Source organism: Zonotrichia albicollis, chromosome 1 (genome assembly GCF_047830755.1).
Source record: "Zonotrichia albicollis isolate bZonAlb1 chromosome 1, bZonAlb1.hap1, whole genome shotgun sequence".
NCBI lineage: Eukaryota > Metazoa > Chordata > Aves > Passeriformes > Passerellidae > Zonotrichia > Zonotrichia albicollis.
In genome coordinates, this window is record NC_133819.1 from 114,579,668 (window position 1) to 114,594,921 (window position 15,254).

General features: G+C 37.3%; 1 protein-coding gene across 10 annotated transcripts in view; it reads right to left on the bottom strand.

The window, feature by feature from the left end:
• Positions 1-15,254, bottom strand: part of ST18 (ST18 C2H2C-type zinc finger transcription factor) — a 167,717-nt gene that overhangs the window by 33,942 nt on the left and 118,521 nt on the right. For all 10 annotated transcript variants that reach the window (XM_005479288.4, XM_074550958.1, XM_074550967.1 and 7 more), the window contains 6 exons: positions 14,859-15,049; positions 9,740-10,537; positions 6,804-6,938; positions 4,989-5,079; positions 3,411-3,515; positions 2,180-2,385 (listed from right to left, as the gene is read on the bottom strand). In XM_005479288.4, coding sequence (XP_005479345.2) covers positions 2,180-2,385; positions 3,411-3,515; positions 4,989-5,079; positions 6,804-6,938; positions 9,740-10,537; positions 14,859-15,049 — 1,526 coding nt within the window. The remainder of the gene's footprint in view (positions 1-2,179; positions 2,386-3,410; positions 3,516-4,988; positions 5,080-6,803; positions 6,939-9,739; positions 10,538-14,858; positions 15,050-15,254) is intronic.

The window sequence follows — 15,254 nt, forward strand, 5'->3', positions numbered from 1 at the left end:
TCAAGAACATTTCTGCATATGGCCATCTGCTCATTCCCTAAAGATCTGAGCCCCAAGGCTCTGGATGCCTTTGGATGTAGAGCTTTGGCTGAGTGCTTTCTAACGCTAAGGCATAGGAGGACTCATCTTTCCTCAAACTTGGGATGCTCTGAAAGAAATGCTGGTTTATGTGCTTTGACTGGAGCTGAATGCTATATTCCATTTCTCTAAGAACTAGAGGCATCTCAGTAGAGCAATACATGAAAGCCTCATGATTCAGTCCTCCCTTTCTCTAGTGAAAATTAAAAAGGATTTATCTACCCTGCTGTAAGCACAGTGCTGTAGCACAAACAAGACAGTCTACATTTTTAACGCTTACTACAAGGAAATTTAAATTGTGTTTAAAGACCAGAAAGTGCATTTTTCATTACCTATCCTAAAAGAAAAAACCCACAACCTACCAACCAACAACAAAACCACCCAAGGCTTTAAAGGGTGTATGTTTTGTTAAAAAAAACCCCAAAAAATAAAAAAACAACAAACAAGTTTACAAATGCAGAATCCACAGAGGGCTAATGATGGGCTTTTTGTCTGGCTGCATATTTACATAGGACTCTGAACCCATCACTGCATCATCAGCTTCTTATTGCCAACTTTTGTTTACCTGAAGAGTTAAATCACTCACCAGCTCTTTTACTTTCACCTTTCCATTAAAATAATAGCTGCACATTGTAATCTTTGCAAGAACAACAGGCTGTAAACTTCAGCTCTGATATACTTCATACATAAATTGCATACATATGTATTTGCATTTGTATAAAAACATTTCAATCATTTTTTTCCTTGAAATGAACCTGTGAAATAGACATACATCTGTGCAAAGAGACAGCTAATAGGGAATATTCAATTTTACAAGCAAAATTGGAAAATCTGCCACCCAAGAAGGTGGCAATGCATATATTTGCTTTCATTTAAGCAAGCCTATTTTCCAGGTCAGATAAATATCTACTTTTCATTTGCAATTTTAAATAGAGTATTTGTATATATACACACAAAACCCAGATACCTACAAACATGTGTGTTTTTATGTACTCAGACACTTACACAAATAAATAAAAATATGCAAAATTTTATAAATATATAAAACATATATAACATTTTATAGTATTACATGTATATTATATTATAATTAACTTATATATGAATTTATTAGTTAACAAATTTTTTTTGCTTTTCTGTTCACCTTACTGTGAATGTTTTTCTTTGGTGGAGTAAGTGGGACAAAATTTGTTTTCCTATTTTATTTTTCTTTTGGTCATTGACAAAAGAAAAGCCAATTAAAAAGTCTTTTTTTTCACATTGTTCTGGTTCTGTTTTCTTCTGAATCCAGTCTTGGTGGAATGAAACATTTGTTTTCCATTTCCCTCATGGGAACAGAATTATTTGTTTATTTAAACTAAAGAATATTTTATAATGGTCAATTCAACGGCAGAACCTTGCCAGTGTTTCCCATGCAGATTCTGAAGAGCATCTGCAATAAACTTTCAGTGTTTGCACTGTGGTATCTCATTTTTACAGAGTAGTGCCTCAGAAAATCGGTAAATGATGCAAGAAGAGGAGTCTTGATAACAATTTGACACATTGAATATGACTGCACTATATGTATGATTTAGTACAGAAATATGAGGTACCAAGCCAAATTTACCCCAGGCCCAGAATTAATGTAGCTGGGGCTCATGCTCATGTAGGAGAAATAATACCTGTGTAGATTCACCTAAATGGTACCTGCAGCATCTTTAAAATTTAACTTGGATTTCTCTGTATTACAGTTCATTACACCTTGTGCAGACACATTCCATGGGACTTGTCTTCTATCCCATAATGATACCTCAATTTAATCAAGGAAGAAGGTAACAGGTAATACATAAAACATTCCTTTTTACTCCTCTTTTCCACTGATAACTGCTTTTAAAAGAAGCATCAAAAAAGCAGACTTTGTAGTGATGATATTTAGTGTTTCAAAATTCTATATTTCACAAATTAGTGATTCTAGTTAACATTCTAGACACAAGTGATTAAAGACAGTTTCTACAGACCTTTCTAGAATTCTCAAAGTTTGAAAGCAGAACAAGCAAAAAGGAAAAAAGAAATCATTGACATTTTGCCCCTTCTTCAATAGAAAACTGAATTTTGAGCTTACATTCAAGAAACTGAGGTGTTTTTCGACCTTGTGTCACAGGTGCTGTTGTGCGTTTGCCAAAGACTTGTGCATCAAAACTGGCATAATCAAATGGGACTTTCCCAAACTTCTCCTGCTCTTTCCCCGGGGTGCCTCTGGAGGAAGTGACTGACTGTGAAGCTCTGTAACTGAACTGAGATAGCTCAGACTGCTTTGCTAAATTTGTCCTGCAGAGAAGAGGAAAAGAATGAAGGAGAAAGATGAGGATGTCTTTAAATAACCTTGTCTTGAAAAATAGGATATGATTGCATCTCATAATCCAAAAGTGTACTATTATCACATGCAAAACTTCACAAACTAAAAGATGGGGACATTAAAAAATGCAGTATTCTTTAACAGCAGTTTGGGCTACTTACAAGGAAGTTACTCACCGCTAGATTGCCATTTCCTTTAGTTCTGAAAATTTGTCTGGATTTTTTTCTAGCTTTTAGTTTTTTTGGATCAGTATTGTTCTCACTTTACTGTGAATGAGTATGGTATAAATATAATATAAGATGATCTGAAATAATTGCTTGTGCTGTTTGGGAAGAATGAATGATTTATGGTGTGGTATTCCATTTAGTTAATATTCAGTAACTACTTGTCTTTAGTAATTTCCTTAGGACTTTTCATATGTAGAGTTAAGGCACGTGCAGTTGGCAGACACATGGACATAATATTCTGTAATGGCTCTGAAGGAACCATTAGAGCTGATCATGTCAATAATCCACAAATTAAAGTGTCCCCAAATAGACCTGAATATAATAGGTTGTAATGGTCGTGGTGCCAATGATGTGCAAATTATGCATGTCTGTAGGGTCCATATAACTCAGACAAAATACAATTGCAATAAAAAGTGTTTCTCCTTTTTGATGTCATTGTATAAAATATAAATTAAAGTAATTAAACCAATAAACTAAAGATAAAGAAATTCTATGAATTGTTCTGATCAGGTTGCTTGTTTGGGAGTAAGATTTAATAGAATATATTTGATTGCTTCTCCAAAGATACACCTCTCGTCTTTAATGTCAGCCTCATGCACACGAACCAACAGAAAAATGGTGGTTTATTTTGAGAATCTGATAGTTTTGCAGAGCCTCATTTTGGAAAACTGGGTAACCACTGAAGTGGGTGAAAGATCTGAGGACCAGCCAACAGAGTTTGTGCATAGATAAGAGTTTGTTAGGAGAAACTGGTTTGTGAGGGCTCCTACCTGTGAGTCTGATCATGGCACTGCCCAGCTTTTGGAGACTCGAGCTGGTTCTTTTCTTGGGACATTGCCAGCTTTTCAGCTGCAGCAATTGGACAACCAGAAAGGCTGTTGAAAAGCAAAGGTGAAGAACAGAGACAACAAGAAAAAAACATTGAAATTAATTATTGTGCAGAGGAGATCCGTGCTGTTTTTCTGTGGAAACCAGTGACTTTGATAGTCTGTGTACTTAAGGGAACTGTTGCTGCTATAGCCCAGATTCATCTGTTTTTCAATCCTTAATGCAAAACTGTGAAATCTGTGTATTTTAGGTGATATATCTGGAAACTGAATCATGTAGGAGTTTTCCACAGTTCAGCTTTGATGTTTTGTGTCTGGCAAGTCACTAGTAAATTTTTTGACAAATGACATTTACTTTATCAGCTAAACCATGCATATAAGCCTCCTGCTGATTAAAAGGAAAGTGAATTTGGGAAAAAAACCCAGGGATATATGAGAGACTGTTACCAAAGAACACATTTTATCATTTTGAGTTGTGCTAGCTTATATTTTCCTGTTTGTTTTATTAGATTAGAACATGTTTTCTTATCCTATTCATGGGTTGCTCATGATACAGCTGATGTGCTTCAAAGATGACTAGGGATTTAAAACAGGAAAAACAAAGGAAAAATATCTGCTTGTTCCTTATATATCCTTGTAGAAAAGGTAATCATATGTCTGATAAAGACTTACTAATTTTTGTATTAAAAGGATATGAAAAATTTTAATTTTGGTGCAGTAACAAATCAATCAATAAACAAAAACCCCAAAATCGCACAGAAATTCAGATCTCTTATGTCTCAAGTTTGATTTTAAGATTGACATTATATTTTCCCAATTTCAGCAGTATGATGGAATATACTGCTTCCAGCAGAAAGCAGTACTGACAAGAGCTGTGCTGACAGCAGTGGCTTGCTGGAGACAGAGAGTGGATCTCTGCCTCACCTGCAGTCCAGCTGTGATTCCCCAGCTGCCTGTCTGGAAGTCTTTTCTCAATTTTACTTTCTCTCCTGCAGGCAGCATGTTAAACAGACAGGAGTGTTCCAGGCAGGAAGATGGTATTCCTGAGGGTAATAATAAGTGGAGATTTTAAACAGATTTCAAAATAGTTCACTTAAAATTTTCTGGTTTGCTAAAAGGGAATGTGCCCTGATTGGAAGTTCCTGTCAATGGCTAGCATGTAGTGGTACAAAATAAATGGGTTTTGGTCTCCATTGTGTTTTCCAGTTGTAGCAATAATAATGTATTTTTTCATTCCTTCTCCTTGCACATGATGATTTTTCAATGTGAGGACCGTAATGAAATTGTAGCTTTAAATCTCATCTATGAAAATACTAGTGGAATTTGCCATCCTCTGTGCTGCAGCCATTTTTTATGTAAAGGAATTAAACACAATTATTTGGTTATAAATAATACAGGCTGCCCTTGCAGTTCATAGACACTCTTCAGTGTAGTACATAGCATCTAATTCCAAGATGTGCCTATCAATTTACTCCCGAGTACATGTTAGGTTTTAAGTGGACAGGAATTTTTCTGCTCTACCTTCGGTGTGTGTTGCGATTGCTGTTGACATGTCCTCTTCCAGTGCATCCTGGGGTGGGACACTTTAAAACATTTTCATGCATGGCAAGAACTAAACAGAAATTAAAAAAAAAAAGTTGATAATAAAAGGCATCAATTAAAAATACATATCTTTAAAAAAATGAACATATCCTCTTTGAATTCAGATTCTCAATTCTTTCACATTTTTATCACAAAAGAAGGGGGGAAGCAAAGGATCTACAACACAGTGAATATGGTGCCTCCAGCATAAACCAGTTTATTTCTATATTGCTGTGGTGAGGCTTCCCACATGCACAAAATTCTTTATACCGACTTCAAAAGAACACAAGTGGAAGTCAGCAAAGGTGTTAAATCATGAGTCCCTTTATACACCACTAACACTGGAAAAGGCAGAGGAGCCCTGGGCCACATGGTCCATGTTCCATGGAGCTGCAGTCCCTCTCTGTCCCAGGAAAGGAAATCTCTCAAGTACAGGAAGGCTGTTTATTCATTTTATCAGATGTTTTGAGTATCTCCCTTTGAACATTACACCTTTTGCTCATCTGAGCTGTGCTGGAACTGCCTTGGACCAATCAGTAATAGTTCCAAGCATCAGCTTACACTCAGCAGCGATTACAAACTCTTGCCTGTACATTTCTAATCCTTAGATGTGGATGACCTTTGCTAAAACTGACAGATATGTCTATGTTAAACATAAAACATCTTACAGTGTTTCACAAAAGCTGACTTTTCATTCCACAGGTTTGCTCTGCCAGGAACCAAATTCTAACAACTTCTTTTTTTTTTTTTTTCCCCATTAGGACAGAGCACATCTAATTGGAAGTATGGTAATTAACACGGATTTGTTAATTTTAAGTTTTTAGGAAGTTAATGTTGCTAAGGACTTCCAAATGCAGCCTGCTTAATTCAGCAGATGTTTCCATGAATACAGTTTTGTACCAGATTTAAAAAAGGGGAGAGCTACAGTTAGGAAGAGGATTTTGGTAAAGTGCAAATATCCTTTTAATTTGTTGTTATGCATACCACCACAAAGAACAATCTGACTAACTAGGGTGTTTAAGTGGATAGTTTCACATTAAGTTTTTGGCTTATTATGCAGCATTTTATTGCATCATGTTGCAGGATTACACACACACACACACACACACATGCCAATGTTATCAGAGCAGCACAGTCAGAAATAAGCAGGGAAATTCAGGCTAGGGCTAGACTGGGCATAAAAGGGTTAGCGTGATACTGTCACAAGACAGGGACCTGCTGTGGACCATAGCTGGGATGTACTGATGGAAATAACCTTTTGGAGCTCAGCAGTAAGGGGGATGCTAAAAACATCTCTGCATAAGCATGCCCAGGCCTCTCATCTGTTGGCAGTGAGAGCCAGCAGCCTCCGTGCGCGGCTGCGGCAAACGAGGCCTCGGCTCCGGAACAAGCAGGAGATGTCTGTGCCTTAGCAAAGGTATGAGAGAGCAACTTCTTGAAGATTGATGGGACTGCAGCATGCAGGTCTGCTGGCAGCTTGGGAACAGGCTGCCTGATCTTGTTCTTCCCAGGCTACCTAAGGAGCCTGCTGCTGTTTGTAAGGATGATGCTGAGGAGCACCTGAGCTGCACAAGTGTGGGAAGCAGGGCTGTGCTGTGAGATAGAGGGCAAAGAAGGGGTGATGGCTTCTTTCCCAGTCTCATCCTGCTATCTCATGCTGAAAAAAGGGGATTCTTCTCCAGCAGAAGCACATACTACCCACAATACTGAGACAGATCCAGTTGTTGTTCTGGGCTGCAGGGTGGTGATACTCACTTTCTAGTGGCACTCTAACTTTATGTGGACAGCCTGAGAGACTGCGGTGGTGAGGGTACAGCCCAGTCACGTGCCCTGTGCCATCACATCCTGGGATGGGGCATTTGGTTTCTCTCTTTTCAGGCCTGGGTGAATCTGCAGAGAAATCAGATAAAGATTTTGTTTGGGTTTAGCCCCTGTCTGTGCTCAGCTGAGTGATCCTAGCTGAATGATTTTCTCTATTTTATACTTCAGATTTAATTCTTGTCCAAAGTTTTAACAGAGATGTATGCAACTGAAACATCACTTCAGGTTTTCACAGTGTCCTTTAAACAATTATTTCCCTCTCCCATTATGCCATTTATGTGCTAAATTATATAGCTTTAGGATTGCAGTATCATTTATTCCATTCAGAGCCTCAAACAGGACAGAAGCCACAATCCAATAAGCCAGAAAACTGGCAGCATGAGCCAACAGTAAGATCTATAAAGGAATAAATAAAAAAAGGAGAAACAATCTTTTGCTCTGTTAATGTCAGACTCCAGGAATTTGGGACAACCAAATAAAAGCTGAGGTGTGAAACAAATAAACAAGCAAACAAAAAGCATTTCAACCAGAAGCCATTCCTTAAATATCACAGATCTCTAGGCTGTAGGTTCTTTGTTAGGAAACTGAATACATGCCACTTTACATTTGAGAGGCAAGGCAAGCATCTCCCTCTGGTACACATGGCAGTGCTGCTTTGTGGAGCAGCCCACAAAGACACTGAAAACATGGAGCAGCCGATACCCTTTCAAAGGCGAGGTCTCAGCCCAGCCCCACTGCTACCACTCTGTAACAGCCTCCCAAATTCTATTTCAAGCACCTAGAATTGTGCAAGAAGCACTGGTCAGAAAACCTTTATTTGATTTCCAATGCAGGATCAAAAGTCTGGGCGAGAAAGGAATGATTTCTGGTCCAGAAATTCTCTTGTGAGAAATCTGGAGGAAGTGGCCGCATAAATTGCTGAGGATGGTTTTAGCTCCATCTGTGATTGGCTGCCAACAGCATTTGGTGCTGGGGGAGAAAACAGCTGCAGCCAGCACAGGGAGCTGCCTCTTTCAAACTAATTTTTTCTGGACTATGAGGTAGGATATGCTTAGGGACAGAATCACCAGGGGCAGCTGAGGGTTAAACTTCCTGGCAAGTTTTTAGATTAAAAAAAAAATAAAATAAATAAATGGGGAGGAAAGCAAATAGACTCAGCATCATCAGGAGACCACATGCTTTTTAGAATCACTGCAAATGGAAAGTGCTGCAATAGTGAACAGAAAATAAAGAGGGACCCAGAAATATGATTTAGTGTTTTCTCCGGTAATTGGAAAGGTTTATGATGAATAGATTTTTTTCTGATCTAGCATCCAAGAGTGAAAATTAAGAGCTGATGGATTTGATGGTAGATTTTTTAGAAATAAAACCCAGTTAATTACATAAAGTGGCAAAATTATGTGCCCGATACAACATTACCTACAATCATGGTGTTTATACAACCCGAACAAAGCCTGGTATGTTTCTCCATGGGTATTACCTCTGAACTCACCTGGAAACCACAGCTAATTATAATATGAGGTGAATCAGGAAGGGATAGATTCTGCCATTCCTACATCGCTGCTCTTTCCTATGTGTGCTGTGAGAAAGTCACATTGACACCAATGTGAACCTGGCCAATACAGTTGCTCTCAGGGCAGGAAAAGATATTTATAAAGTTCCTGCATAAGCCAAAGTCATCTGAACAAATAAAAGTTCATGTAGTTCATGCATGCACAGCTTAAGACATGCTAATGAAAACAGTGCCTGAGACACAAAAATGAGATGTCTGCATTTTCTTCCTTAATACTGCAGGAAATATTTTATAGTTGCAGCTCCTAAAAATGCCTGTCAGTTCTCTTTCACACTAAATGCTTCAGATAAGTAAATTACTATAATATTTATTTATTATGTCCACAGGGACTACTCTAAAGTTACATTAGAAATACCAAAGTAAATCGTTCATCAAAAGCAGAAATAACATCAGTGCTAGAGTGACCTCGAGATGTTTGCAAGGCCAAAAGGAAAAGTCAAAGGACAGATGAATGTATTGTTACTTACTACAGAAGGGCGTGTGCTTATAAAATGACATCTCTCGATGTTCTGTAATTATCCTCAATTGAGGAGTTTCATACAAGACAGCCCAGTTTATAAATCAAACCCAAATCTTTTAAGTCTCCACTTCTGAAAGCCTGATTAAGTGATGAAAATTGAATTATGTTCCTACACGTTTGTAGGATATCACAAACCCTCAGAAACAATAAAGATTTTGGAATTTACTGGTGTTTCTGCTGAGGACAAATGAGGCAGAAGAGCATGGCTTGTGTTTTCCTGGCTCAAAATTGCTAGATATAGAAAAATGTAATGTTGATTGATGTAATAATGATTGATACCAATATGCTAATATTATACTTATATTTAACTATACTGTACAATACTTGATACTAATGAAGTAGACTGAACTCAGAAAACACATGGCTTAGGAATTAGTTGATATCTTTGGGAGAGGCCAATTTTTCACCCTAAATTTGCCCTTGGGTACTGTTTTAATGCCTTGCCTTTCGGCTGATGAAACTTTGGAGGTTTGTATTAGCATCCTACAGAGGAGGAAGCAGAGGAGGAGGAAAAGGAGGAGGAGGAATGTCAGTGCCAGCTACACAGGCCTTTTAGTGCCCATTACTGATGATTTCACATAGCAGTTTGGCAGAAAGCCAAGTACCTAGCGTTTAACCTGGTTAGACGTGAGGCACTAGTGTGAAGGTACATAATTAACAAAATTACCAGCTAAATTCCAGATTCTTTACTGTTGCTATAAAACCCAGCTCAGAATCCTCTATCAGTCACGGGACAAATGCTTAAGCCAGCAAGAAGAGCCAAAAATACTTCCTTACGTTTGCTGCTAAATATCTGTCTCCCACCAATGTCAATAACTTTGGTTTGTCTCCTTTCCCCTGCTAGATGCTCCAGAAGAAACCTATCCAGTTCCTTGTAGGTGCTGTGGAACACATGCCCTTGCTCTGCCTGCAGAGCAATTGCTTGCTCTAGCAAACTCAAGTTCCCTTTCGTTTTGTCCAGCTCAACTGACATGTCTGTGGTTTCGGACAGGCACTCATTGTCGTCTTCTTCACTTTCAGGGAAGAGATTCTGGATTCTCTTCTCGAAAGGATCAGAGTGAGGCTCCTGGGGTGCTCTTAGCTCTGTTTCTGAGTCACAGAGTGTTTCACAAGGACCATATTCGACCTCTTCCTTCTTAATTTCTGGAACTTCCAGGATGCTGGGTTGTTTACACTCTACGATATATTTCTGAGTTACATGGGGCTTTACACTAGTTTCTTCCGAGAAATTTGAAGAGCTATCCCACTCATTGTCCATAATTTCAGAGTTACTTTCATTTTCCTCAGATGAACAGTATTTTGGGTCAGAGATAGCAGTCTTTTCCTTTGCTTCAGCTGAGCTAATCAGGTAACATTCATCAGCGTCATCACTTTCTGTTTTCAATGATTGAATGCCACTATCATTTAGATTTTCTGCCACTGCTTGACTAGGTGCATCTTTTGCTACTTTTCCCATGTTCATCAAAGATTTGGCCATAGCATCTTGATAGGTGGAATAGTTGTCTTTTCTTTGACTGGAATTTTCTTGCCCACCCAAATGAGGGGTTTCCTCAGATGATTTTGTAGTACTCTCCTCTGTATGAGAAAAATAGGTAAGAGAAATATGTAAGAATAAATATTTTTTGTATCTTGTAGAAGTGATGTGGAGACATTGACTTACCAATTGCTGTTTCATTACTCAGAAATGTACTCTGAAATGATCGAATTTACACCAAGGATATGTTTGAAATGACTAATTGTAGAAGGATGAAAAACCCTTCTAAAATAATATATACTTTATATGATAGTTCCAGCACTATAGGAGAAAAAATTATATCCCCATTTCTCACTGATATTTTCTTAGAACACATGCACACACACAGATATATAAATGTATGTAAATATAATACTCAATATGTTGATATTACATATGTACATATAATCTATATAATCTGTGTGCATAGATATATATATATATATATATATATATATATATATATATATATATATGTACACAAGCACACAAATACATTTTAAAATTCCTCTGATCTATTTTCACTTTTATTTCATCTAAGATTCCCAAATATTTTCTCAAAATAAACCCTAATTACTTTCCCCGTCACCCTGGATCCCATGAAAGACCTTGATGGAAAAATCCTCAATACTTCACAAAGGGCAAGCTCCTGGTCACCATTGAAATTGCCACACTAAGTGATAGATCAGGTCATGCACAGGCAAACAGAAGTGGTTGTTATGTACAGACTCATAAAGGACTTGTTAAAGACACCACTGAAATGCATCCTGTCTTTATAAACATCTTTCTTCAGAAGAAAAGCAGCAGCCAGCAGGTAATAAAGGCTGCATGTAGGAGAGGTTGTCAGTGTGGAAGACAATATGCCTTTTGTATCTCATTTAATTTTTTATAAACATTTCCTCTGACAAGGACACTCAAAAATACATCTCCATCATCTTCCTTTCTGGTAATTATCTCTCTAAAATCAACACTGGTTTTGCCAGGATCAAGTAAATATTGCCATAGTAACTAAAAGCATTTTTGGATGAAGGGAAGAATTTAGTCACAACACTAGCCCCTTCAATAATGCTGATTATAGGGTACATTCTTTTGTTGGGATCTATTCAACATAAACTGAAAAATTTAACATTTTACTTCCTAGAAAGGAGGATGAATAAACAAGCATAGACTATTTCATAAGATGTGTCTGTCCTTTCCTGAATCAGAACTCCAGGTTTAAATAATAAATTAAGCATAGCCTAAAATGCAAATGAAGTTTCTCTCAATAACACAGTGAGCTATTAAGAGAAAGTGTAAAGGGTTATGATAATTTTAAAGTATTATGAACTACAGAAAACAAATAAAAAGCATTTTCAGTGAATATGTCCAATTCATTGAACTATTCTCTCAATCCACTTAACTACCCACATGTGTACAATAATGATTTATAGACATTATACCTAATTATGCATATTTGGGCTGTGTTAGAGTGCCTAACAAAAGCTCTAGAAAGCAACAATTACCTCTGTTGCTTAGCTACATAGTTTAAAATATTCCTATTAAGTGCAGATTATTGTGGAGGGGAAAAGGGGGACAAAAATGCACATGTGCACCACAATGCATTTCACTTTACTGCTGCCAAACTGTTAGCATTTTGGGTCATTTCCAGTTTACATAATTGTTTGGTTCAACTGTTTGTTATATGTTAAAAGAAAATATTGATTAATTCTTATTCTTCTTCAGAAAATTGGACTCATGCAGGGAGGGGTGGCCTTGTGCACTGTGTGCATAAAGTTGTATTTAAAGAAGTGTCTGCAAACCTTCGTGTAACTTTCTAGCAGCTGGTCTAGTACCACACACATTGCAGTATTCTGAACAAAGTGTGCCATCTTTTCACATCTCAGCAAGTAAGAGTGGTGATTTGGCTCTATGACTAACTTTAGTCACGTGGGTTTCCATTATTTGCTTTTCTGCCATTTGGAAAATAACAGAATCCCATCAGTGGGTAATTTCAAAAAGGAACAGAACAAGATCTGTCTTAGAAGAAATCTCCTGCCCATCAAAAGAAAACAAACCAAACAAAATGTTCAATGGTAAAAGGTTTTTTCAGTTATTTTTATGTGAGAAAGTTGAAAAATAATACAAGTTCATGATAAAAAAAAATTTTGTTCCTTAAATAATCAGCGTTTTTTAAAGCAATCTTTAAAAATTTGTCGTTGAATCAGTCTTCATGGTTCAGCTGTCCCAGCTCTGCTTTTTACATCCACAGGGTGTAAATTTACTTTTCAAATAATCAAAACTCAGCTTAGTTTACAGTTGCATCAATCCATGAACTGAATCATTAACTGATCAACTGAAAAGAATCCCGAGTTCATAATTAAGTGAGCAATATTACACTAAGAAATCCCAAGTACCTACATACCCAGACCAAATGTATGCTTTCACTGAAATTTGTTTAGTAGCTGGTAAAAATTATGCAAAAGATGTAGGTTGTATTATCACTGAACAAGCAGGTTGGAATATATTATGTTGGTATCAAAGAAATATTTTCGAAATCAAGTGGGATTTTTTGTTTTGACTGAAGGGCATGGTTTCCCTACTTTTTTTATCAATGGATTTGGCCCAACACTTGCCCCTTTTTTTAAAAAAGTTAAATAACCTAACCTAAAAAAGTTAAATAACTTGGGTTTGTACCACAGAGTCTACCTTTACACCCATCATAGCAATTTCCCTTCATCAAATTCTTCAAGATGTGCAGAGAACAGAAAAAGGGGAAGAAAAAAGATGCTACTGAGTGCAACTCTGGATGGTCAGGAACCAGGCTGAATCAACACAAAAAATGTGGCTAAAATCCAAACATCTAAAAAAAAAAAGTCAAAACAAGAATAACAAAACCCCAAGACATGAACCATACAGGAACTGTTACTCCAGCAGATTCCCTTCTGATGTTAGGAGCTAGAAGCACTCCCTTCAGCCTGAACAGGCACTGAGAGGTATGGGATTTTTTCCTTGATTATTTTTTCTTAAAAATGTCTTTCAAAAGACAGAGATATTGTGTATCACCTTGCTAATTAATGTTCTGTTTGAAGATCGAGCCACCTTCTAGGCTTTCACCGCAATGGGATGCAGACCTTTGGAAAAATCTCCTCCTAGGAGATTTACAAGTGACAAATGACTGAAAACTTTGCTGTTATAGAAGAGCTGCAAAGACATCCTCTGATTTTAGTAGAATCAGGAATTGACTCTTTAATGTGAAAGACATTCTTCTCCCTCTTCTGTGTGTTTTATAGTAATCATATCTACAAAATTTGTGGGGCTTGTTTTGTTTTAAGGGATTTCAATTTAGAGTGGTAAATACACAAATAACTGATCTCAGTTCATGATAAAATAATAGCACAGCCCAGTCTGAAAGGGATCTTAAAAGACCATCTAGGTCCAATCTTTTGCTGTAAAGGGATCCTAGATTATATAATCGACCACCCTGCCCTTCAAAAACATTTGATAAGAAGAAACTGAGTGGAAAATAAATTATCTTTTAATTTTGATAGCAACCATCAAGTGAGTGACATTTAAGTTCATTCAGTTTACATATTATCTATGACTACCAATTTCCCAGTGCCAGATCGCATTCCTTTTATTTTAACATTTGCTGTATGGAGGTGACTGCCAGTATATTACTGATATCTACTTGCTTGTCTCATTAACTTGTCTGATTAACTATTTTGGCAGGAATTCTTAGACAATTATGTGAAAAAACTATTTGGTTTCAGACTTTTCGTTCAACTTGAATATATATATGTAAAATATTAGAAAGGAATAGTAATCAAAACATACTATGGCTATATCTTTCTGCCCCCTCATCCTTGTCCATATTTTCCAGCATACACATTGTAGAAGTTACTATAAATTGTTGGATGTGTTTGGCTTACCAGTATTGGAATAACAAGTATAAAAGTGCTGAGTCTAATAATCGTGTTAAACAGAACACACACAGCAGTCACACACATGAAATTGCTTTGCTAAATGTTAAAGTCAACAATGTTTTGCTAAGCATTATTTTTCCCTCCTAAGAGCTCTATATGTTCCAGTGAAGATCTGCTCTTCAGAAGTGTGTGGGATGGTAGTGGGCTTAAGTTTGTTCTTTCACAGAGGTAGTGGAAAAGAAGATGCTGCTCCATATCCAACCTGCTGCAGTAATTGTCTCTGGATGACCTGCATGGCATTTACTGGACCCCAGGAGAAGTTATTGTACAAATAAATGGAAGTATGATGATTAAACCTGGACAGAAAGGCACAATTCCAACTCTCTTAGAAGTCAAACATGTCTTGCATCCTTTTTCAAAATACTGTTTTTTAATCTCCCTTCCTGTGGAATTCAAGTTCAAGTGGAGTTCAAGCAACTACCTGGTGTTGAGCTGCTTTCGAGGACACTGATATCTTCCTGTAACTCTGTCCTGTCTTCATTTTCCTCTTTGCATTCCAAGCTGGGGCTGTAGTGGCGGGGTTTCATTAACAGGGACTTCCTTTTGTTGACGGGAACGGCTGATATCTGATCTTCAGCTTTTCTCTTCTTAGCCATGGAGCATTTGTAGGCACTGCAATGATCAATTGCCAGGGACAGATAAAAAATGGGAGAAGTGAGGAGCAATCTGTTTTAAAAATAACACCATCCTATAGTTTAATTCAAAGTCTAAAAGTGAGGATTGACAAAATAGGAAATCACTTGCAGTTTCAGCAAATTATGTCTAGCAGATATTTAATTTTAGCTCAGGTACTGAAAGTGCAGGCCTCAGGCAAGTC